The sequence below is a fragment of the Bombus fervidus genome, chromosome 2 (genome assembly GCF_041682495.2).
Source record: "Bombus fervidus isolate BK054 chromosome 2, iyBomFerv1, whole genome shotgun sequence".
Classification (NCBI taxonomy): Eukaryota; Metazoa; Arthropoda; class Insecta; order Hymenoptera; family Apidae; genus Bombus; species Bombus fervidus.
Window position 1 is genome coordinate 3,456,222 of NC_091518.1, and position 23,997 is coordinate 3,480,218.

At 40.1% G+C, this 23,997-nt stretch overlaps 1 protein-coding gene and 3 long non-coding RNA genes across 15 annotated transcripts in view; 3 read left to right on the forward strand and 1 right to left on the reverse strand.

The window, feature by feature from the left end:
• The window catches only part of Sog (chordin short gastrulation), a 101,266-nt gene that overhangs the window by 15,959 nt on the left and 61,310 nt on the right, over positions 1-23,997 (reverse strand). For all 10 annotated transcript variants that reach the window (XR_011803164.1, XM_072022258.1, XM_072022261.1 and 7 more), the window contains 2 exons: positions 16,458-16,561; positions 6,752-6,881 (listed from right to left, as the gene is read on the reverse strand). Coding sequence is in view for 9 of the 10 variants with exons in the window: in XM_072022256.1 (XP_071878357.1) it covers positions 6,752-6,881; positions 16,458-16,561 (234 nt within the window). In the remaining variant the exon portion in view is untranslated. The remainder of the gene's footprint in view (positions 1-6,751; positions 6,882-16,457; positions 16,562-23,997) is intronic.
• Positions 3,752-4,639, forward strand: LOC139995784 (uncharacterized). Its single transcript, XR_011802063.1, has 3 exons — positions 3,752-4,338; positions 4,401-4,460; positions 4,552-4,639. It is a non-coding gene; the product is annotated as an uncharacterized lncRNA (long non-coding RNA).
• On the forward strand, positions 6,523-7,752 carry LOC139998044 (uncharacterized). Of its 2 annotated transcripts, none has more exons than XR_011803166.1 (3): positions 6,523-6,810; positions 7,106-7,288; positions 7,594-7,752. It is a non-coding gene; the product is annotated as an uncharacterized lncRNA (long non-coding RNA). The 2 variants fall into 2 exon arrangements; XR_011803165.1 differs by lacking the exon at positions 6,523-6,810 and adding an exon at positions 6,868-7,008.
• LOC139998045 (uncharacterized) lies at positions 14,944-21,108 on the forward strand. 2 transcript variants are annotated; one of them, XR_011803168.1, is made up of 4 exons: positions 14,945-15,606; positions 17,061-17,210; positions 17,448-20,032; positions 20,528-21,108. It is a non-coding gene; the product is annotated as an uncharacterized lncRNA (long non-coding RNA). The 2 variants fall into 2 exon arrangements; XR_011803167.1 differs by having other exon boundaries at positions 14,944-15,606; positions 17,061-20,032.

Consider the following 23,997-nt stretch of genomic DNA (forward strand, 5'->3'; position numbering starts at 1 on the left):
TTAATAAATGGCGCTACTGGCATCAATTTAAGATACTTTCTATTTATTTTTAAGTAATTTAACGGCAGATTTTTATAAATATTATTAGCATGCGCTATATTTCATTTCTATACTTTGATAAAGATAAACTTTCTTTTATTTTAGAATGCAGTAAATGTTACTTTCACAAGTCCCATTGTAAAAAATAATAGGCTAACATTTTCTAAAATCGAGGGACGTAGGTTTTGGATTTTACGGCAGCTGAACGTGACTAGAAGGAGCATTACGGCCAATTTAATAGCTTTCACGCGAGAATCGACACTGCGCGGTGCGTTTGACCGAAGGTCGGTCGTTATTCAGGATTAAGTTGCGCATGAAAACGGCGCCAAAATCACTGGGCCCGCCTAACCGATCACCTTTCACATTCTCTGAAACACAGAATCTTATAACAACGTCTTTTTTTCATTAATTTACAACCTTCGAGAATGTTTACCCGAAGCCCTATAACAAGGCAGGTGACGATAAAACCACAGAAAAATATATTAAGTAACAAGAACAGTTTCCAATTTCAATCTTACTAGTAGCATAGCAATCATGAGAAATTCTTAAGACGACCATTCGTGATGCTGTTCGATCGATTAATCAACTTTTTCTTAGTGCGTCTTCCTAAATTTCTACAATATTACCGATAATAATCAAACCCTTCTAAAGCTCGTATTACTAATAATCAATAGAAAAATAATTTTTCTTACAGGCTAAGAAAGAATTCTATTTTAAAAGGGATAGCTGAATGATGGTAATCACGTCGACAGAGGATTTAAAAAAAAAAGAAAAAAAAAAAAACCAACAAAGTTGCTGTAATGAATACACTTTTAAACGATCTACCATAATACTCTGGACAGGATCGTATATTAACCCAACGCTAATTACGCGATGCTCATGCATCTTTCGATGTCTCGACCCTTCGTTGCTCTTGCAGAGAGAACGCGGGAGATTCAACGAGTTTCGTCATTATCCAATGAATGGAACTCCTTTCGCGTCTTCTGCCAACATCCTGGACACGTTGTCGTCCGTTGTCCGAGCCGATGAGAATCGATGTGACAGTCCAATCGACGGGCTCACGGGTCACAGTTTCTTCTCGCGGGACATAAAAGGGAGACGGCCGCGTATTGGTAATCGTAAGCGACTTCACCTTCCATCAGCAGGGGGCAACAAGCCTGCCAGACGACGACGCGAACACGACCACGATGACAACGGCTGAAGAATGTAGGGGGAAAACAAATTTCTGCGCGTTGAAACTTTATACTCGTAAATAACGATAAGCGATACTTCTTGAAACGGGGAAGAATTGGTTCTATCGGATACGCAGGGAATGTTTTACTTGCTGATAGAAGATCGTATAATCTGTACTTCAGTGCTATTTTCATTGCAAACTTTTGAATTGTTATTTATCTGATCTAAGAGTACCAATCGTAATGGATCGACACTAGGCAGCTGTGAAATTTCGTTATCGCTGTATAACCTGTTATGACTTATTAATTATTGTTTCATATGTTTTCAGGAGCAACTATCTTTCTCTTCCTAGAAATGGATACTATGACTGACTTTTTTAAGGTGAGCGGAAATATTGCTATAACGGGCTGGTTCTTGGGCTTTGCAGCACCATATCGAGATGACCTTTTCGAATCTGGTTTTTCCGGGTACCAGCCATGTCAGATGGGTGGAAATGATACATAGATATCTAAGGAACCTGTGAATGAGAAACTTAATGCAACTCGCGACTAAATTGTCGAACGCGATAAGTTATTCGAGACAAATATATGTCGCGCCTAACATAGACAAATTTCTCTATACGGGTATACTCTTACGGCATATGTTTATTATTGGTTACTGCAACACGATGCCGTGCCCATTTTCATTGCCCATGTTCCGCCGTACGTTAATTAGGATAAAAGAGGAATTACTATTCGTTTGTGAATAAAGCTACATTGTATAATAAATCGTTCGCAGCTACAGTAGTTAGAACCTTAACGAATATAGATATGATTTTACTCGTAAATTACAGGTAGACGTAAAAATGTTTTAGGGATTTTTATACGCTGAGGTTGACCTGCCTGGAATCTGGTACAATTACGTCCGTGTTTTAATCGCTTTCGAATACGTATATGTCTATTTCCTGCTCTTAAAAATATCGATTAATAAACAAATTAAAAAAAAAAAAACTTTCAACCACCGACATTTTTGAAAAACACACCAGTCCCCCCTCCGCCATATGGAGGCAATTTAAAGTATGTATGATAGCAAGCAACGAGGGAGTGGTTGACAAAGATAATAAGAAAAAGGGGCTCGAGGGAGTGGAGGCAGACACGAAATTAACGACGATAAAGCATGTCGGGAGGATAAAGAGCAATATACAAGGAACGACGATAAGAGGTGAACACGAAGAGGCAGCAGTAGCGACGAGACGATTGGTCAGCCTCATTGAAAGAGGAATGGTTTGCAATGATGCCCCTACCCCCCTGCTCCTCCCACACTGCTTCCCCCGCGACCTTCCAACCTTCCCACCAAGCCGCGTCTCCTCGTCTATTCTCATTCCCGCGCGCGTTATGCCCGATCATTACGTATGCTAATATTTACATTTAGATTGCACGGCTTAATCGAAGTGACGCCATGCGGTAATATAGCCGGCGCCATGGCGCTAAACCGTGGCGCCCGACCTATCTCTTCTTTCTCTTTCTGCCTACCGACGACCACATCTTCTACTCCTCTTCCTCTCGTCGGTCTCCATTCTTTTCTTTTTTGCCTACACTGTCTCTCCTGCCGTTTCTTTATCATCGACCTTTTTTCCGCGCTGCTTTTTTCTTTACCGACCGTCCTTCCCGCCGCGTCGGTTACGCTTAATTCGATCTCTCTCACGGGTTGTTATTTCGCTTATCTGCCACACGCGGCTGTGTCCCACGGAACGGCCACGGGGTGGCAACTATTTGCGCTCAACAGAAATCCGACCCGCCATCCTCTTCCAATTGACATTATTTGACATAATTTTTTCCTAGTTGGCATTCTCTTTTTTGCGCGACGTGGAATCGTAACAAGGAGAATCGTATCCTCGGTTATGTTAGACTAATCAAGGTGCTGAGTAACTGGACTACCAGTTAAAAACCTCCCTATTTAATTTCTCTTGATGTGGAAAGAAAAGCCCCTCCGACTGGCTCTGATGTGATATTATCTCAAGAGCAGAGTCTACTTGCCGCCTATCTGGCCCTTTCTTTGTTAATTATTATTCGTATTAAAAATGTAACATTAGGTATAAAATATTACAATAGCATCGTAGGTTTGTTAATGGCAATTAAGCAGTGGAAAAATTGAACTTACTAATGTATTTATTACTGAACTTATTATTAGGAATATCGACATATTCACGTTGCCAACGAGACGGCGCCACTCCGACGTTTGTATCCTCAATTATTGAAATATTCGACCGTAAGTATCGTAGATGTCTAGTCAAGATAAGTTCAAGGAAACAAGAAATGCGGAAAGATCGGTCACGTAGCGAATCGTTCCCTGAATAACATAGTGTTTTGAATGACAAAAAGCAGTATACGAACACTAGGCTCGTTATGTATGGTAAACAAACAGTAACGATCTCATCGATACACTGTTAATTCCACCTAATTATCGATCTTACGTGATTCTACGTTTCTTACAGAGGCACCTGCCAAACTAGCGTCACTGTACAAGCTCACGCTACGTACAACATTAAGATGATTATGCTCGTTCGTAAGATTACGATAGGAGATTAACAGGACAAAAATAAGAAGGAATTTGATTATGGGGAAAATAAATGATAAAAAGAAAATGGCGATATGAAGGATCTTCATGTACGGCCGCGATAAAGAAATCTTCGGCTAACCAGGAATGGAAATAGAAAGCACGCGGACAATGACAGCAGAGGCTTGTCCATGGTTAATAAATGTGAGCTCGCTAATTGATTCTAAGTAACCAATAAATTGCGCTGGCCGCATTGTAAAAGTGGTTATGGTGAACGTATGCGTGTGGCCGAGCGTTATCTTTCCGCTGGTGGTTTGTTCGTTTTTCCCTCCCGAGATCGCCTGCGCCTGTCGGCCGGCGCGTTATCATAAAAGCCCGCGCTTTTCCTCGCTCGTTTAAAAATGGCGGTCTCAATCGACGCTTCTCGCGGTAATATGGTAATATGGTGGTCGTATCGAGTAGAATACCGCGACGATATCGTGAAACATCGTCCCAGTTATCAAGCCAATATATTGCAATATATATTCTTCAAAAAGATATTTTATTGCGAAAAGGTTATCACGTGATATTATGTTTTGCAGAATTTTTTAGGTAATCGTGTGGAGCTATGTTTTGCTAAATATCGATATCAATGTTTTATAGAATTCAATTAGGTTATCGAATGGCATGGACTATGAAGGTTCACTACACAAGGTCTTTTCTATTCTGCAATAGTGCGTAAGTGTAAGAATTATACTTGCAGCTTCGTCGCCGTAAGTAAAAAAGGATTTACAACACGTAGCACTAATACATTTTCATCCGTAGATAAAACACGGGATTCTCGGTATTTATGGACTACGAACTATTTCTTTTTATAAAAGTCTCAAAGTTACTTTACATGCAACAACGACTTTTATCGTTATAATTGTGGTAACAGATAATTAAATATTAATAATTGATCAGTATAAATAATCAAATAACAAACGCTATTGTTTTTTTACAAATCTGCGTGCGTTTGAAAATCATTTTATTGTTTACGAGACTTCTCGGATTTTTATAAAACTAAAAACTCATTTAACTCGGTTCATCTTCTTCTGTCTTGTTATTATCGTTCTCGTTTCAAACGTTATATCTTCGGTTCATAGAAAACGATATACAAACTTGATATCAAAGTTCTCATATATTGGCTTGGCAGCTAAGTGATTGCGGATTTGTCAATACCACTTAATAACAAAATCCGCAATCATTTAGTTGCCAACCCAGTGTATCTTCATTAACAAGCTACAAAATATTTTAAAAGAGAAGATAAAAATTTATGTAACGATAGATTTATCATCGAGCCGATATGTTAATAGAGCCGCTGTATTTGCAAAAAAAAAAAACTCACTAATTAGGTCAGAATTCCGTTTACAAGAGAGTTAAATCCTTAACCTTTATTTCCAGCTAGCCAATGTATTTCCACCTAAAAGCAAGAGGAATGGGCACAGGTATTTCAATCAGTTCATTTATTCCATCCGCATTCTATGGTAATTAACGGCGATATAGGAATCCATTGAAGAAAGAAAGGAGCCAAGTAACCGTACAAAGAATTTGGCCCATGCTATTCAAGTGAAAGTTGCACATTTTAGAAATACTTTATACCGTAACGTTTATTCAACGAGGAACAAAGTATAAAACTCTTGAATTGTGTCCTATAGATTAGCTATATTCTGATCATGTAACTTGTGTTTTTTTTATCAAATAGTACTCGAAATTTCACGTCCTGATTTCGATATCTGCGAGTCGGTCACCTATGATGCAAGAAGAGCATTACCAAGGGACAATGAGGGTGACATGCATTTATGTCATCCGTGCATGACTCATAGAACTTATAGTATAACCAGACAAACAATTCCTTGATAAGTATTGGTCTAAATTGTTCCTTTGTTACCTTCGTTATCCTTTAAAATTGGCTTATAGATCTGAATTAAGAATAGAATGGGATAAAGGATATTATGAATTAAGAATGAAATTAGATAAAAGAGATAAGCATATAAATGTTTTGCAACACTTTATATCGTTGTATGTAAGAGATCGTATACGTTGAATTGTACTCGAGAATGAAACTAGTAAAAGCAAAAAATAATATTGTGGTTACAATCATAAGATTTATGAAAGAAAAGAAGGCAAGGCAAAGCTAGGGCATCTTTCTTGGCAAAGAAAAATAGCAAGTTGAAGTCTCTTATTTTGCAGTACTCGAAAAAAATGCTGCATATGCGCGTTAATCTGCTAATCCCTAATAAGAGCACTCGAGCATCGAGGCGATAATAAAAGCGAAGCCACCAGGCGATAACGGTCAATCATGATTACATGGCATTGCAAATACGATTATCGGATCGATCGGACCGATAGAGAGACGTTCGAAGAAGCGACCGAGGAAGTGTTAAGAAGAAAAAGAGAATCCTCTAGAAGGCGAGAAAGACAACGATACGGACAAAAGAGGCAGTGATCATTGATAAATGATTTATGCAAGCCACTTGACTCTCATTAATATCTCCCGTCACTCAATATATTGGATCTATATCTTCTGTAAGCGCTAATCGTTACAAGTTTGCTGATAGTTATTGAGCATCTTTCATTTTTAACCTTTTTTGATCCTCAGTACAATTATGGTAACTGGCAAATCGCAGAAGTTTCTCACAAAGATCGGTATTCTGATCAATGATATTGTGATACTAGCGCCTCTGTTGGCAGATTCTTTTGTTTCAAACATAACCTAGAATTAAGAACATTAACGTATGAAAAAAGCGTACGTGTTTCTTTTTAAAATAATAATGCGATACAACAGAGCCTTCGGATCATATAATGGCAATATTCTTATCTTGGAGATACCGTTGTATTAAATAAGGATACTACTATATGTGCAAGGAGCGTTGAGTAACACGTCTACACGGAGGTCAGCACAAGTGCCTACATCTGCTGTTTTTTCTCAAAACCAATGGATCCAATATCAAGTGTATAGAAAGAAAAATATGCTGTTACTTACTAAAGTCTCCCGGACAAGATTTGCAACACCTGCCTGGAAGGAGAACTGGCTCTTTGCACGTAAGTTCTGGGCATTCGTTCTTGATGTTACGGCAGTGAACCCGCGCTACGATTCGCCGTTTCTTCTGCACCTGAAACCAGAACGTTATTATGTATTTTCACACATTACAACGTCTAAAATATTACCACGCTGTAACAGATGGTTTTCAGTTGAACAATAGGAAAGAGTTTGAACGATGTCCGTTACGAAACAGAAATGTAAGAACTTAAAGAAACAGCGTCCAGGTTAATTATTATTCGAATAATGGCGAATGCTAACGCGTTATTTTCCTTTTCCAAATTATTCGAATTCCAGCGAGTTTCTCCATCAGCCTGTTCATACTACTGGACACGTTCGCGGTGACGTTTGAAAGTGTGATTGTAATGTTTTCGAACCTGTAAACGTGCTTACATGTTTATTACTCCTTTACGCATCGCTGACGACGACAGTTGCAACGTTTACATGCACAGCGTGCATAAATCTATCGTCAAGTAATTGGTAGGTGTTATTGATCACAAAAGACTCGTTTATCACGGTCAATGGTGCCATTATTCGCGATACGATTTACAATACTCTATGGCAATATAAATTATCGTTTAACGTCTCTTTCGTTCACCATTTTCTACGGGTTTAGCGCGAAAAAGAATCGTCCACCTACCGGGGCTTGAACCGTGTAAATGGCGGCGTTGTTACCGATGTGTTCTACAATGTACGTCTTATAAATTCATATTCCGCGGTATTGTAGTTCACTCCACTTTCTACCATAGATCTGCCGTTTCTACCTAAGGTATTTCTCTTTTCAGATGTCTTACTCGAGCTCGACCGTGTTGTTCTTTACGATGCATTCATAGCTCGATGGTACACGCACGATTCAATTCATGAACAACGCACATTCGTCTAGAAGAAACATTCCTTACTTGTTCATTTTTGTACATATACATATTTTTCTACATTTTGTATATATATAATATATTTCTGTATATAAATATGTCGGAATTCAGTTGTTTGAGCTTTGATTATGGGTGTGTAAAGAATCTTCGCCTGGGTTGTTCATTGTTGTTTCACAATCAAGATAACGTTTATTAACACGGATACAGATGAAATAAGATCGACCAGTGACCGCGGTAACTAGACGCTAATGGCAATGACCTTAGTTTCGATATAGCGAATCCACGGTCCACGGGCTCGCTCTTTATTAAACTCAGAATAGAATTTCTATGCACAAAAGTATCGCTCGCTATGACGCTCTTTATATTGCTCTCTAGACGATGCGTCACTCACCAAGGAGATCACAAGAATAATTGAGTAATGGAAACTTTCTTCTCCTTACGATTGCGTTAGCTTTGTTTAACGTTGGCCCGGGATACCAACAAACTGCTACCGTTGCTAGGCAGACTCGCGTAACTGCGACATTGCTCTTGCCCAGGGTTTGATTGTTAATACAACGTGTGTCTCATAATATTGGTACTTTTCTGTTAGGTGGAACGTTCATCCCGTGACCGCGGCTACGCTCGGCGACCGGTTGTCGCCTCGAGCCTAAGCTCATTGTCTCAAGTTTCGAATGACTGTGTCTGGGTTATTTCGTGAATGCTATTGAGGCTTTTCCAAGCAATTCCAACGGGTGACCCCGTTGTCCTTTCATCTCCGACAAATATATATTAGTATCCATCGAAATTTCATAACGATAACGAAGGAACATGATCGTAATTATAATTTGCGATCGAATATCATAAAAGGTTATGCGAGATTTCAATACATAGGTGGTAGACGAAGACAAAACTAAATGATCAGATAGTGGATGTAGGTATCAGTGACGTTTAATCAAACTGGTATTACCTACTTAAGTCCCATTTGTTATATATCCTTGTAGTACACGTGTAGATTACTTAATAAGTAATCGAAATTAGTATCTACATTGTTGTATGAGTCAGCCGTATTTAACGCAACTTTATTGATATTTGTTTCCACTAGCTGCTCAATTATTTCTCTACCCGACTGTTACTTGTTTGTTTAAGTTGCATATAATGTAACCAGATAATAAAATAATGATATAAATAATAATATATTATGATATGAATTATAAATTAACGATATAAAAACTATGATAATAAAAAAAAAGAAAAACAGGTAGAACTAGAACCATTGGATACAAAAATCGTAAAGTTCGAACGAGTTTCCAGCGATCCAGCAGACACGCGTTGACCGGTCGATAAATATCCGACTTTAGAGCAAATTTGCAGCGCCTAGTTATCTCTGGGTGTGAAAAACTAATCTCGAAAGATTCTTCTTCAACGGGACGCCAACCAAAGGAATGGATAAGAGATCGTGCATCCGGCGAGGGTTCCGGTTACACTGGTGCCGAGAGCAGAAATTAAGTTTGGGGTTTTATAGAGCTGCACGGCATTCCTGAAATGCGAAACGATACACGTTCGATGTTGATTCGAGTGACAAAATGAAAAAAAGCGAAGGGAGCGGAACGGCGCCGACCGGCGATCAGACAACGCAGACGTTGAACTTTGCATTACGGGAGAATCGGGGCGCCAGGAGTAAATTCCGAGATTCAGTGGCCCTCGTGAGATCGCGTGACAGTTATTTAACCGGGACCCGCTAAGCGAGTATGTCGGTGTATTTTTTATCGTCCAGAGATACATTTAGGTGCCTGCCGACGCATACCTCTAGTACATTTGATAAGTTTCTACGACATTGCAAGATACAATGCAACAGAAAGTTTTTCAGCGATCTGGAAACATAAAGAACGATAATGATAAGGCCGATAGTAAAAAACGAAGTAACCATTTTTCCATCGGCAAGCTCTCGAGGTATTTAATTATGTTACAGATAACGTGGCGTAAATCTATATACCTTTCACAGAAACTAAATATAAATCTTCGCGATGTCTACTCTGTATCTTGTTTTTTTTTTTTTTTTTTACTTTTACTTATACAAATATAAAGACATTCCATTTTTTTGTCCCCTTTTCAGGAAGTTTTGAATATATCCTTCGACGTTGGACACTGTACAAATATAGCTGATCGAAAATACCATGCGACTGCGTTAATATCGCAACCAAACGGCCAATAACTGTATATAACGTGAGTATACATATACGATGTCATGGGAACGTTTTTGCGAGACACAGACAGATCAATCTTGATGATCGTCTCGATTAAAAAACGTCCCGCTATTCGCACGAGCTAGCGTGGTCCACCCACCTACGACTTTCTCGCACCGTGGTAGTCATTCATTATTTCGACGTTATTCTATAGGTAATAATAGAAGCGAGACAAACGTTCTCGCCCGATCGGACAGGAAGTCGGTATCGATTTGTGCGTGGAGTCTCCTGCGTGGGTCGTTCTTCGAGCGTTCTCACTTCCAACAAATCTTTTGATCTATGCCGCTTCCTAAGAAAATGAACGAACCACCTCTAACCTCTTAATATGCTATTAAGCCTATTTTCATGAAAAGTTAGAAATGTATCAACATGTAATATAATAATTATACATACGTTACAACGTACCATCTACATCCGAGTGACTAATTGCATTAACAAGTTCTATTTTGACAGGCAAATCCAACGAACGTATGTGTCGAGCATAAATAGACGTAGTAAGAAAATGGAAAATAAAACTAATAAGCAGACAATGTACACTAGTCCGGTGTATGACTTTAGGTAAAGAAACGATGTCTCGTGTGATTCACGCGACGTGTCTGCCTGGTCGCTCACAACGAAGCCCGTGACCTATCAATAGCTCCTCATATACACCGAAGAGAGACTGTCATTCCACCGAAGACTAAAAATAGAGTTCGCGCGTCCGTCCATAAGCCGCTGGGTCCGAGCAGTTCTGTACCAATGATCTCTCTCTCTCTCTCTCTCTTTCTCGATCACATTTTATTTGTCCTCTTCGTCTAACCTTTCGTCCCAGCCTGATCTTCGTTCCTTTTTCTTTTCTACGCCAGTATTTATAGCAGTTGCTCGTGAAATTTTTTCCTCGCTCCTCACTGTTGATACTTCGATCGGCGAATATTGTTAACATTTATACTTCGATTCCAAAAATCGATATTTTCTTTGAGTTGGCAATGTTTGGAATGTTTTAAGGTGAACTAAAAAGAACGAAAGGCAGACGGGACGTTATAGGCAAACACGGTTGCCAGTCAAGGACAGAGTTTACGAAGATTGGCTAAATTAAACTCCATTAGGACAGTCGTGACCGTTCTGCCCGGACGACAAATGCATGCGCGACAGAACCCGTTACTATGATAGAGATCATTAGTTGAACCGCACAGAGCGAGGGCTTTGAATCGCTTTATGATTGACCCCAAATTTATATCCACATCCTTAACCTACAAACAACTGTATGCACGGGTCAAGTTATTAACCCAATGTTATTAACCTCGCCTGTGACTTCGTCGATCCCAACTTTCGGATCCCATGAAAATTATTTATCGTCCCCGTGGCTAATATCCTGCCGATGAATCGCATAAGTATATTCCGTATAAACAGCATGACTCGATTCTAAAGTGCGGAATATCTAATCGATCATTATTGATCGTTCATTCATGAAATGTAAATGAAAATCAATATGTCAGTGTTTTTTAACATGTATTCCTCCTAGCATCTTAATCATTTAGTATATGATAACTAGTTTTTTTTTTTTTTTTTTATTTCCGTTAATTCGTAACTACGTACATAATAAACCATTATGTATCGCCTTAAATCACGTAATTCAGATGTCGCGTCTGGCGCTCGTGCTAGCTACGTATCTCATCTTTCGTCTTACCGGATGAAAAATAGTGGACCGAATGGAATTTTAAAAATGATATGATATTCACTATACTTGCTAAATACAATTCTGTTTTGTAAAATGATGCTACTGTGTCTCTATCTTTCGGACATAATGTGACGTATAATGTTTGTACACAAACAGAATCGTGTAAACCGACAGAGCAAACATCGGGCGCGAACCTCGTGTTTGAATCGGCGCAGTGTAAACAGCCCTAAGCCTTGAACGCTCGGGAAAAGATCGAATTTCTCGTTGCCGGTTGAAAATTGGCTAATGTTGTTTACACTATAAACAGAATTCAAAGCCATAGTGATGGGCGTGCATGAAGTGACACAACAAACCAGTTATTTTCTACCAATAAATGTCGTAAGCAGTAAAACAACTTCGTTTTTATGTGTTTTCATGTATGCAACAAGTAAGACGCAATAACTATACTGATAATGGCTCTGAACGTTCCAATATCAATCGGATGACAGTTAATCATTTTCCTGATAGATAATTTCAATGGTTGATTTTATACAGATACGTGGAAAATATCTTTATCGATGTTCGAATTCTGCACGATTTAATTGTCCGTTACTGTCAGAAGATATTACAGAAAACGGTTATTCCTTAACCTTAAACTGGCACGGTTCTTTAACGTTGAACTAATGGTACCATGGGCGAATTTTTATTGACATTTCATCGTAATTATACTTTTAAGAGCGTGAAATTGATAAATTCTTCTAAAAACGCGCATTTATTAATAGAAAAACGTTATATACAGGAGCATTGAATTAATAAACGTATTGTCTTGAAAATAAAACTGAACTTTGAAAGACAGTAGTCTACGATATAAATTTCCCGTGGCACTCGTGGTATTGAGTTCTGACCGTAAGTACCTATGTAATTTCCTATCTACCAATTGAAGATTAATTAAAAAAAAATTACTTCCCTGACTGCCATAAAGATTACTAATCGTCACGTGGATATTGCCAGAAATAGTACACGAACCTTCGTGCCTGTTTTGCAGTTGAAATTATGCAGGTAAAGAAGGAGGAAGAGGAAAGGTGAATGGCGCAAAGAAGAATGAACGCACATATTGCGTGGGTGGTGTCGGTGGGTCTTGTATAATGAGATGAGTATCTTTAATAGTCCGACGATACAAGGCGGCCGGCACGTCGTGGGTATCAAAGCCCCCTCTCGTATCCGCCTTACACGTCGCCCTCTCTTTTCTGCTTCAATGGATCGAGCATGAGTGGGTGTGAACGAAATCTCGACTGGATCATCGTTTAACGGCGCTTTTGTTCTCGTAGCGGATAAAAGGTGTTTCGCTCGATAAGAATCATTCCTTTGTCATTCCTTAATGAAACGTCACATGTATATACATCTGTTCGCAAATCTAAAGAGTAGAATTAGAAAATTGAAATTTACGAGTGAAATACGATTATTCTGCAGGATTTCTTCGCGTTCAACGGGTGAATCACACGTTTCTATCCTATTAAGAAAATATTCACTTTTAGAGAGAAATACAACGCGAAAGAGATAAAATAAAAATTACAGATGGCTGATTAGAAGCAATTAAAAAAAAAAGGCCAATTCTATGCTAGGCGGTTAAACGAAGCAGAAAACATCAGGCCTCCGCCTTTCATCGAGAAAGTCCGGAAGAGAACCACTAAACAGAGCTAATCGACCGGAGCCGTACTTTTATCTCTTCATAATCACGCTCATTAGTGCCGGGCCTATTATTACAAGTCTACAAGAAATATCGATAAGAAAAACGCTCGATTTAGCAACCGGGCGTCGTTCTTACATCGAACACACGTTACGTTCTCGTTCGATCGTAACGACCCTCGTGTGTATATCGGGTGTTCGACAAATACCACTGTCATACATTACATCGTTAAACGGTGAACGAGCAATAAAATGAACAATGTTTTATGATTCTCATCTAATTAGGTCGTAAAAGGTACAATTATTACCGTCGGCGTCTTCTCAGAAAATATGTATACTGCGTCTGGGGGGGAAAAAAAAGAAAAACGCCGTAAAAAAGTGAGGGGAACCAAGGTCAGAAAAAATTGCGCAGCTTTTCATGTAAATGCAAAAAATGAGTCAGGAAGGTGTTATCGACTGGATGATTTAAAAAATGTTGGTATCGGCGGGACGGGTAAGAGGCGAGAAAGGGCAAGAATATCGATGACACACGGAAGGGACGTGTCGGTACACGGTGACGTTATCGTTCGGCTCATATAGGACGCAAAACAAAGCGGTGTTTCCCCCGTGCACATACGCGTGGAATGTAAATGACGATTATTGCGCGATTGGACAAGAATTCGAGCGATCCTGGCCGGCAACAACGCAATATAAAATGGAATCGGTCCGTCTTATCGGTATTCGTCGAGCACTGCGTATCGAATCGTTTTCAATTTTCTTTTCGTATTGTATTTATGCAAATTTGTAAGAGCTACAGTATTTTATAGAAATACGTGTCATATGCTGTATATGGTTTTACCTACCTGGTCGCGTCTTATTTTCATTTCGCAGACAGACGAGCAAAAAAGGAATAATATATGTATGCAAAGAAAATAGAGCAGCAATGGAGAGATAAAAATTTGTTTTCAAACGTACGGCCGGAACTAATTTAATTCGGCGTACTTCGCGTCATACGAACGCGGCTTCATTAATAATGGAGGACGCGTTAGCACGACAAAATGTATAACCGAACGTAGGTGCGGCCTGTCAACGATTGCGTCGGAAATACAACACTGCCAACCCATCATTCGACCTGTTTGCATCGACGAAAAGAAGCGAGACAATACCAATTCTTCTGACGCTTCGAACGCGCAGATATTCAATCGCGTCAAAATTATCCGCCTTACTTCAACTGTATATGTACGTATTATATTTCGGAATACGTAACATGTCTGACTGAAACTTTTTATTTTCCTCTTCTTTTTTGATTAATATGTTTGTATTATAGGCTCCTAACCTATTACAGGATGATTCCTGTCCTCTCTCATTTCTAGTTTCTTACAATATATTATATTATATTTTTATACCTCTTTATATTATATATCTTTATATCTCTTGATTATTATATCTTATTGCTACTGTTATTGTTATTGTTTGTATAATGCTTAGTTCTTTCTCAGTTAGTATAGTATTATATTACATTGGTGTATGTATATACATATGTACGTAGCTATATTATATAAAAGTATATTCTTTTAAACGCGCGTTCTGCTATCCATCTATGTATAGTTTTCCAGTCTTTATGGCTGCTTCTATGTAACTGAAGACATTTTTTTATTGATATAAAATATTTGCGTTTCTTTCCTTTCCATATTGCATAATTGGCATGTTTTTGCGTCGTTTATTTGTACTTCCTCCTCCTTCTCCCCATTTCTTTTTCCTTGTGAAATATACTTAGAAGGAAAAGCTTCTTCTATTAAATTTCAAAAATATCAATATAAATATACCAATTGCTCTCGCATATGAGGTTTTCTTTTCCGCTGAGTATACCAAAAACGAGAAGCTTATTTCCTCAACTTTAAAAACATCAGTATTCCAATTCTCCTGGTACGAAAAACTACTTGATATTAATCATTTAAGACGGCCAAATTAATCAGATACAATCTTGAAACGGTTAATGTACAGGAACACGTTCAGAATTCCTTGACAGAGTTTAAAGGACGTGGTATGACGTGTCACAATGTATCTACCCGTAAAACGATACGTGAGCAATATATGCGACTCGCTCACGTACAGTAGTAGTAGACGAGCTAAGAAGCGGACGCCAGTCTGTCTCGGATCAGGAATGGGATTAGAAAGCACGTCAAGTCTCCGTGGGTCACGTCACCCAGATCGAGATTTAGTCCGTGCCTCGCGTATTACGTCGGTCTACAGTACTATCCAAAGGGCAATGCCATTTCTATGACCTTCTCGGAAAAAGCGATCCAAGAAAGAGTCGATATCGATCAGCTTGTTGCATACAGTGGTTGTCGGAAACTTATACATTCTACATAGTCTATGATCCTTCCTAGTAAATATTTCCTAGTAAGTATATATATACGTTTGACATATTTTAAATTCCAGAAAAATATATAAGCTATTTTATATTTTACAAATTCGAATTCGTACGACCAAATTGCTTTTACATGTACAGTAAGTAAATATAAAAATTGAATTGAGCTTAAGGGCAAGCTTAGGGTTATAAGTAATATATTACATCAAATAATTAAATTAAATTAAATGATAGATTACGTTGATATTCGAACGAACGTCAATCATTGACATATCGTACGATGATGACCTATGACTGTGTGAAATGACGTAATCCAGACAACGATATTTTTATATTAACTGTTTGACCAGGAATTTTGCGGAATTAACTCGTAATTTGAATTGCCAATGACTTATGTAAGCAACATTTATATAATAAAATTAAGAAAACTTATCCTGCAAGGATAAGATCTTAGGTTCGCACAAATCGCAAAGATTCGCTTGGAAATTTGTATTATCATATCCAATGTTATATTAAGATCAGTTTCTATGAAAGATTTATGTTACGTTATTTGCCAATCCGGAATTATTTTCTTCTCATTTACTTGTAATTGCAAGATTATAGAAACTTGTGACGACAAATGATCTTTGGTACTTTGAAACAAGCTATAGTGGCGGAGAACAGGGTGTTCCGGGACTGTTGTACCTACACGAATAATCGACGTGAATTCCGTAAAAGTCGCGTCAGGTCGGCCAGTTACATAGAAACGTAATGTTGTACGTGCGGCTTGAGGCTCGCCTCGCCGCGAGGGGGTTAAAGGTCGGACTCAAACGAACAGGGGAGACCCGATACGTGCACAAAGACACGCACGAATGCGTGAGGACACACCCACTTTAATACGTACCGGAATGCATTCGCATTTGATGCAGTACATGACTCCGAAGGGCGGGCCCAAATCCGCGAACCAGGTGGAGCCCAGTTCCCGTATCTGCTTGCCGAACGTACATTCTGCAACAAAGAGGCATTTGAATTGGCTTGGTGAATTTGTGGCTCCTCTTTTCTTTTTTCCCGTTTTCTTCGATGCAATAGCGATTGGTATATGTACGACTTAGGCGAATGAAAAATGACTAGACGGAAATATTTGAAAGCGAACAGAAAGTGGAGATTGTGGATAGGAGAGGAAAAGAGGGCGTTGCAGAGGAGAAAGGTTTACGAATAAATATTCCATACTATTTGACTGCAAGAAAAATTCACGATCGTCAATTATAAATTACGTACGTTCATATTTCAAGTTCTTTCCATAGTTTCTGATCAATCAGATTGAAACTTAATCGAGGAGATGTGGAGGCACTTTGAGCAAACAGATTAACTATTTTATAAACTATGTAGAAAACGCGATACAAAGAAAATTAATGCACGCGATATTTAAGTTTCCATTGCGAAAGAAGGAAATCGTGTATCATTTAAGTTATACGTAATACGACCACATAATCCCTTTACATTCCAGAATGGGATAAAAGTGAAATCGCGAAATGAATGGAGGACTCTTTCCGGCTGGGGTACGCTAATCGCCAGTCTCTGAATCATCGCCGTGCTCGAAGAAGGAGCAAACGTTCCTTGGTCGCCGCTTAAAAATCGCCGAGACGACGATGAGACGGTGCGTAAAAGAAGAAAGCGACGGGGTGAAAGAAAGAGAGAGAGAGAGAAAGGAAAGCAGCAGAAGGCGATCTGAAAGAAGGAAAAAGAAAGCGAACACCATTCTCGCAAGGCCGTTGCCTCGTTTAACAGTGACGTGGATTCACCTTCTTCCGCTAAGATAAAAAGAAACCGAGGGAAAAGTCAGCTAGGTCCGTGTATGACTGTTTAAGCGCAACGACGTCCTTTTCTTTTTCAGCGTAAAAATAAATACTCGACCGTGCCCGCACCGAAAATAACCTGCACTCTTTCTGTCGGATTATGCGACTTATCGTCGCTTCTAAGAAACCGCTTGCATCCCCTCCACCGAGCGTATCACGCGCCCGGTAACCGAGCGATTCGTGCGTGTTACACCTCAACACGAAGAAGTTTCTCGAGACCGGAATACAGCAATCGCTTTATGGGAAGCGTGGCGCCGCCTCGCGTGCTACGCATCACGTGACGGCCAGTGGATAAGCAGCCATCCCTGCACATCGAATCGATGGTTTTCGAAATTTTGCTGGTATTTTATATCGAGATGAATCACAAATGCAACTCGTCATTACGAGTCAAGAACCATAACAAAATAGATCATAATTGAGTCGTCGTAAGAAGATGAAGGTTAACGGATCGTTTATTAAATAATAACGGGAAGAGTTGCGACTATCCGCTACAAAGTCTACTCCAACGATCAACAGACGAGAATGTATCTAAAGCCAAGAATAAAACGTAATAGATTATACGCTGATCAACCGAAGTACGTGGAATTCTTCAGCAGCGTACCTATTAGCCGAGCAACGGTACAAATCACGGTTGAATTCATCCAGAACTTCGATACGATGCAAGCGTCGCGACGCTACACGTTTCAACGAACGGGGAAACGAAAGGAGATCGGGTCTCTTTGGATTCGTCCAGTCGTTCCGTTTGCTTCGGATGTGCATACATTCGACGGAGAAAGAGAGGAAGAAAGATGCACAGAGTAAGGCTCGTTGCGCGAGGTCGTTGCACCGTGTGTACTAAGTCGTTCTAAGCGCATGGTCGGTCCTAAGCAACCAGGAGAGTCCGAGAGAAGAGAGCCTCGATACGCCACCGCATCGCAAATATGCGAGTCGAGTGCTACCTCGCCCTTTATGCGGCCGTGTTCATATGTCATCGATACTGTTCGGTTCATCCTTCAATTCATCCCAGATATAACTCCTTTCTCTTCGTTCTGTGTGTATGCGCCGGCCTTTATTGCCAATTGCAAACAGGCCTTTATATACCAAAGCATTTTTGATTTGAACTATGATTAACAACTATGGTTTACGAGGTTAAGGAAAAAAAAAAAAAATAGATCAGAATCGCCACATTCGCGAACGTCTTAATGGCCTGAATACAGGATATGGCGAGAAACACACAGTGGTGCCAACAAAATCAACGAATTGCGTCCATTTGATCCGGCTCGATTTCCTTCCTTCGTTTAACACGAGACACGCCAGCAAACCGAATAAATCAGTCGAGTATCGAGGACAAAGCCAGAGAACGAATTAATCCCGCCACTGCGCTATGAGAGGCATCGAAATCAGAGGAAATCTTCAGGGAGAACCGTTGCCGTGTTGGCGCACCGCGCGTGCACGGTCGACGCTCTTTATCGTTTCGATCTGACATTCTCCTAATGGACCTCTTCTCTTTCTCGGCTCGCGCCCTCTTAACGCCCGTTTCTCTAGAATTCGTAACGCGATACGTAGCGCGAAACGCGTCGATAAGTCGTTTCACAGGGAACATAAAATTTCTCATTTAATAATATTGTTAGATTTTTTACAATAGACTTTACTCTTTCTATACTAATTGTCTTTATATTTTTTTTTTTTTTTTTATAGAAGTTTCTCCTTTCTCTATTATTCGAAGTTGCAGCGCTATAGAAATACTCCATTGCCCTTACCGCGTAAGTCTAAGCTCATGGGAAGGAATGTAACAACGATAGGGCGGGAGCATAGGCGTCAAATCTCGCTAAACGTTTAATCTATTATTGGAAGGATGAGAATAGGACGTCGTAGCGGAGTGGACGACGGAGTATAGAGCCGGCCGATGCTAATTTGGCCCATATACTAACGTTTCATAGACCGTTAACTCCGTTGCTGTAACTTATGAACTGTGAAATTTTGTGCGCTTTATCTCGAGCCAGTGAACCGACCGTGCTTAGCGTAGCGGCAGCTTCCTTGGCCATTTCGCGGAACACTAAACGCGCCCTCTCGGTGAACCAATCAGAAATTCAATGGCCTGCCCCATGGTGGCGTTCCGCTGTTTTTCCTTGTACATGCATAATGGCGCTTTTGTGGCCGTCCCGTGGTCTTAACACGTAACAAAATTAAGGATGCTAGCGGAGAACAGCCGCGTAGAGGGCGTTCACGCGAATTACCGAGACATTTGCATAAATGGATTAGCATAAATTAAACCGAATGGAAAAGCGTCGAGGCTGCGTCCGTAAATTGGCCGCGATTTGCATAAACGGAGAAGGCCTTCTCGCGTAACGCGTTCCTCTCTTCCCCTTTCGGTTCGCAGAAAAATCGTACGGACACGACACGACGAAAGTCGACGAGTGCAGTCGTAAAAAAGGAGCAGCCACTCAAACGGCGTATAACGCTACTACGACGACGACAACCAGGGCCATCCTGAGAGCCGACGACGTAATACGGCGCTTGGGTTAAGACACGTAATGAAAACAGGCGTCCTCAAACGGTCGAGTGTCGGCCGTTTCGAGCAGCGCAAAAACAGGAGGAGACGCTCTTGCTGGCGACACCAGTTACGACGTCGTGTTTAAGACGGGTTCGTGTAAATTCACTTCCACTCCGGTAGAGGGGCACCAAACGGTTGTTATCGTTCGGTAATACTAATATTGACTTAAGGTGAGGACACACACAAAACATTTGTTGCATTATGATCCGTGTATGTATATAACTATTTAGTTTGAGAAATCTAGGGGAAAAAGAGAGATTAGTAATGTGTACAAGGTCGTTATTAATTACTGACTTTTGATACTAGATCGTAGTAATTATATAAGGGAATCTCTAAGATATGCTTAATCATTTTTAACTCATCATCTCCTACAATGTAATAATGTTTGAAGAAACTGAAGCATTTATTGCACAAGTATAGTAATTTTCACCGAATTATAGAATCTTTATCTTACATTTCTGATTTATGTAACGATCTTCTATACATGTAGTGTCTATTATATGAACATATTCTTTGTGCCTTGCATCTTCCAATAATACGCTACGTTTATGTAACTATTACTAATTATTGCATGGTTCTTTATAGGTTACTGCAAGGTCAATATTAATTACCGTTTGTAGATCAAAGATGGCGTTATTACACATTCGAATGAACCAAGGCAAGTAATTTTAGTCGCAGGATAATTTTGTGTATTTAAAGTTCAAGCATCATCCGTTGACGATTCATTCCTTCTAGCTTTAGCTTTCAGCGAATCTCATCAAGAATTCTAGGAACACTGTTTCTGCCACTATTCCGAGCCACGTAGTCAGTCTAGGATAACGATGAACGCGTGGCGCTTCTAACCGAGGAGTTCGATGAACCGCGATGAATCCTCAACCGGGATTCATTTAGGAAAAATACGACAGGATAGACTACTGTTAATCCTAAAATATCTAAGGCATCGACCGTTGACTCGGCTTGTCCAATGTCGGAAGATCGGACACGTTACCCCGACTTTTGCTTCCACAAAACCGTTCTTGCCCGCAAAACGTCGTTAAAGCCACACCGATGACTATCTTACGCACGACGAAAGAAGCTTGCTCCAAATACTGCACGGTAAAACAGTTACCCTGACTTTATTCCTCCTGCTATTCAATAAACTGAACGAGAATATGGACGCCAAGAAAGTTGTAAGAAAACTTGCCAACAAATCCACACGTGCTTCTTTCCTTTTCCAACTTTTTGCCTGCGCGCGAAATTCGAATCGCGATCAGGGACACGTTTCAGTTTCGGGGACGATAAACTGTCGACACGCGAGGTGTGACACGCCTCGACCGCGATATTAATTTCGTCTGAGACTAGGTTACATAAATTCACGATATAAACTCTGCCGTTCGAATCCACAAACATAACTCGTAAATGTGCGTCCTCGTTGGCGTTCTTGTAAACTTTGCCATCTATTTACATATTGTTAACAAACACGTTCGTGAGCTTTTTCACGAGCTTACTATCCGCGAGAAAATTGTAGAGTGATTATAAAACGTTTGAAAATAATAATCGTCTTGGTATTCTTCATACTAATTTTTTTATTCTTACTGATTGTATTATATTCAATGAAACAAATGGTTTCTCAGTTGGTAGATTAATAGAATTTTTTAAAAAAATTATTGCAAACATCCCATACAATTTTTAATTTTCTTCTTCATACTAAGTTCATATACTGTTGGAATTTTAAGTTTATAAAATGAATATTATGTTGTAGCAACAAAATCTACGATTGTAATAATACCATAATTCCATGGTACAACAATAAGGTAACTAGAATAAGACACAGAATAAGACAGTTAACACAGTTGCACAGTTCTTCACGCGGAACAGGATATTTAAACCTGCATTTGGCCCACTATCTTTATATCCATCAAACCGCCCTCTAGGTAGTTTTGTAACAACGCTATGAGTACGTCCTCGCTCGCTAAAATAAATAACGTTCTCCATCGGCGACGGATAAAAAAAGGACTAGAAAAAGAAACGACGCGATAGCCGGGTGAGTGAACGACAAACACATGCCACTTTCTTTTCTTGCTTTTTCCACTTTTCTCCATCTCGTTTCTTTTCCATGAATCTCGCGGCGTTACACTTACTTCCTGCCCCCCCCTCCCTATTTCGCGATCCGCCACTTGTTCTCTTCTCCTCCCTCTTGCAACATTCGTTCAAACTCTGATTCTTTCTCACTCTGTTACATTGGCGCTCTTACTCGTCTCCATCTCGAGTTTCACATCACCTTTAGCATCGTATACGGTCTCACGTCACGTGACATTGCGATGCACCGAGCAGCATCGAGGTTATTTTATCTGAACGCGAACGTGCTTGTCTTGGTCGTGTGATTTCTAATGTTTCATTGCCACACTAAACAATGCCATTGTCTCAGAATGAAAACAAGGCTCATAAAATTTCCAGAAAGGCAAGACGAATAAAGTTAACCGCACAAGCATTTAGGCGTTGTTAGAACCGACCTTAAGGCAGATTCTCAGTTTTACTGTCGTTTTTAATCGAAACGTTATGCCGAGCTACAAGATGATTTTTTGCCTGAATTTTAATTAACGAAGAAAGGTTAATTCATGGTAATAGGTTTTTAACACGATGACAACTGATATTAAGGAGCGTTTAGAAGTGGTTCATGGTGCCAAATCAGTAGACCACTACGCGACCGTCTTTAAAATGAAAATTTATGCACAACGAGGAACATGCGGATAGTCTGGGATACCTGCTAAAGATAGATTCAGCTTTTTTGCTCTTCTTTGCTTCGCGACAGATGTTCGTAGAAGATCTATAAGGTCAGTTCGCACATAACGTGTGACGTCCGAGTTCGAAAATCAGGCGATCGCTTTAGTACACAAATCTGACGAACTCTAAATCCCTAAACATAGTCTATACGATAATTGAATTATCACCGAGTTAGGTGTGATCTCATTAACTCAGAAATGCGAAATTAGATTCGAAGTCGCAAGCCGAGTAAAAAATCACAAATATATTGACGGACAGATGATTTAGCAGATGTTGCGAAAAATAAAAGTGACTGAGATACCAATCTATATATAACATATCATACAATAAAATTACAACCTAACCTAACGTAAATCGCCATCACGCGACGAGAAACTAAATGAACCGGTAACCTATCGCCACGGAAACAAAGGGTAAAGCTCGGAAAAATGAAACGGGACGATCGGATAATGTTCGGATTGAGATTTTTCGTGGGCGAAGTCAAACGAAAATAAAACGCGACGTCTCGTCCTCGCGATTCCCGACGAGATCGTAACGACCACGCGAAGAAGAAAGAAAGAAAATAAGCAGCGGAAAAAACACGATAGAAGGAAAGGAAGACGAGGGAGCAGACGAGGGAGGAAGTGTGGCGAAGCCAGGTGCCGTCGACATTGTCCTTACGCAACGCTGGGGCTGGCCGTGAAGCATCGTCTGGCCGAATATGAGGGCGCTATCTACATCTTCCGGTCCGGCCCGATCCTTGAGGGCCACTTTCTCATAGGTTGGTCTCCTGACGCTGCAAGTGGGCAGACACGTAGGCGACACACTCTCCTCGCGACTTCTCTTCGTCGACATCGACACATCGCGGTCGCCTCTCCTGCCGTGTCTCGCCACTACGTTATAAAACGGCGACGCTGTTGTACGGCCGTACCTGCTCTCCCGGCTACAGGTTTCACGTAGGTGTACGCCTACGTGCGCCTCGACCGAATATGTATCTCACCGAGTCCTCGATCAGCATTAATATGCAGAAGAGTTAAAGTCGAGTACTCCTCGGCCTCAATTCAGCTGCACGCAAATGCATCTACGATCTGGTTGGCTGCAGGGAAACGAAGGAGTCAAGGATTTGCACGTTTTATTGTGAATTATGGATAATTAGTCGTCCTAATTCCGTTCTAAAGAAACGAAGGGGAGAATTACCGAAGATCATTCTTACGACCGGGAAATCTATATCATTAAAATTGAAGGAGGTAAATGTGCATTTTTGCAAATTTGCATGTTTTTATCAGGGGTAAGCTAAATTTTCATATTCTTCG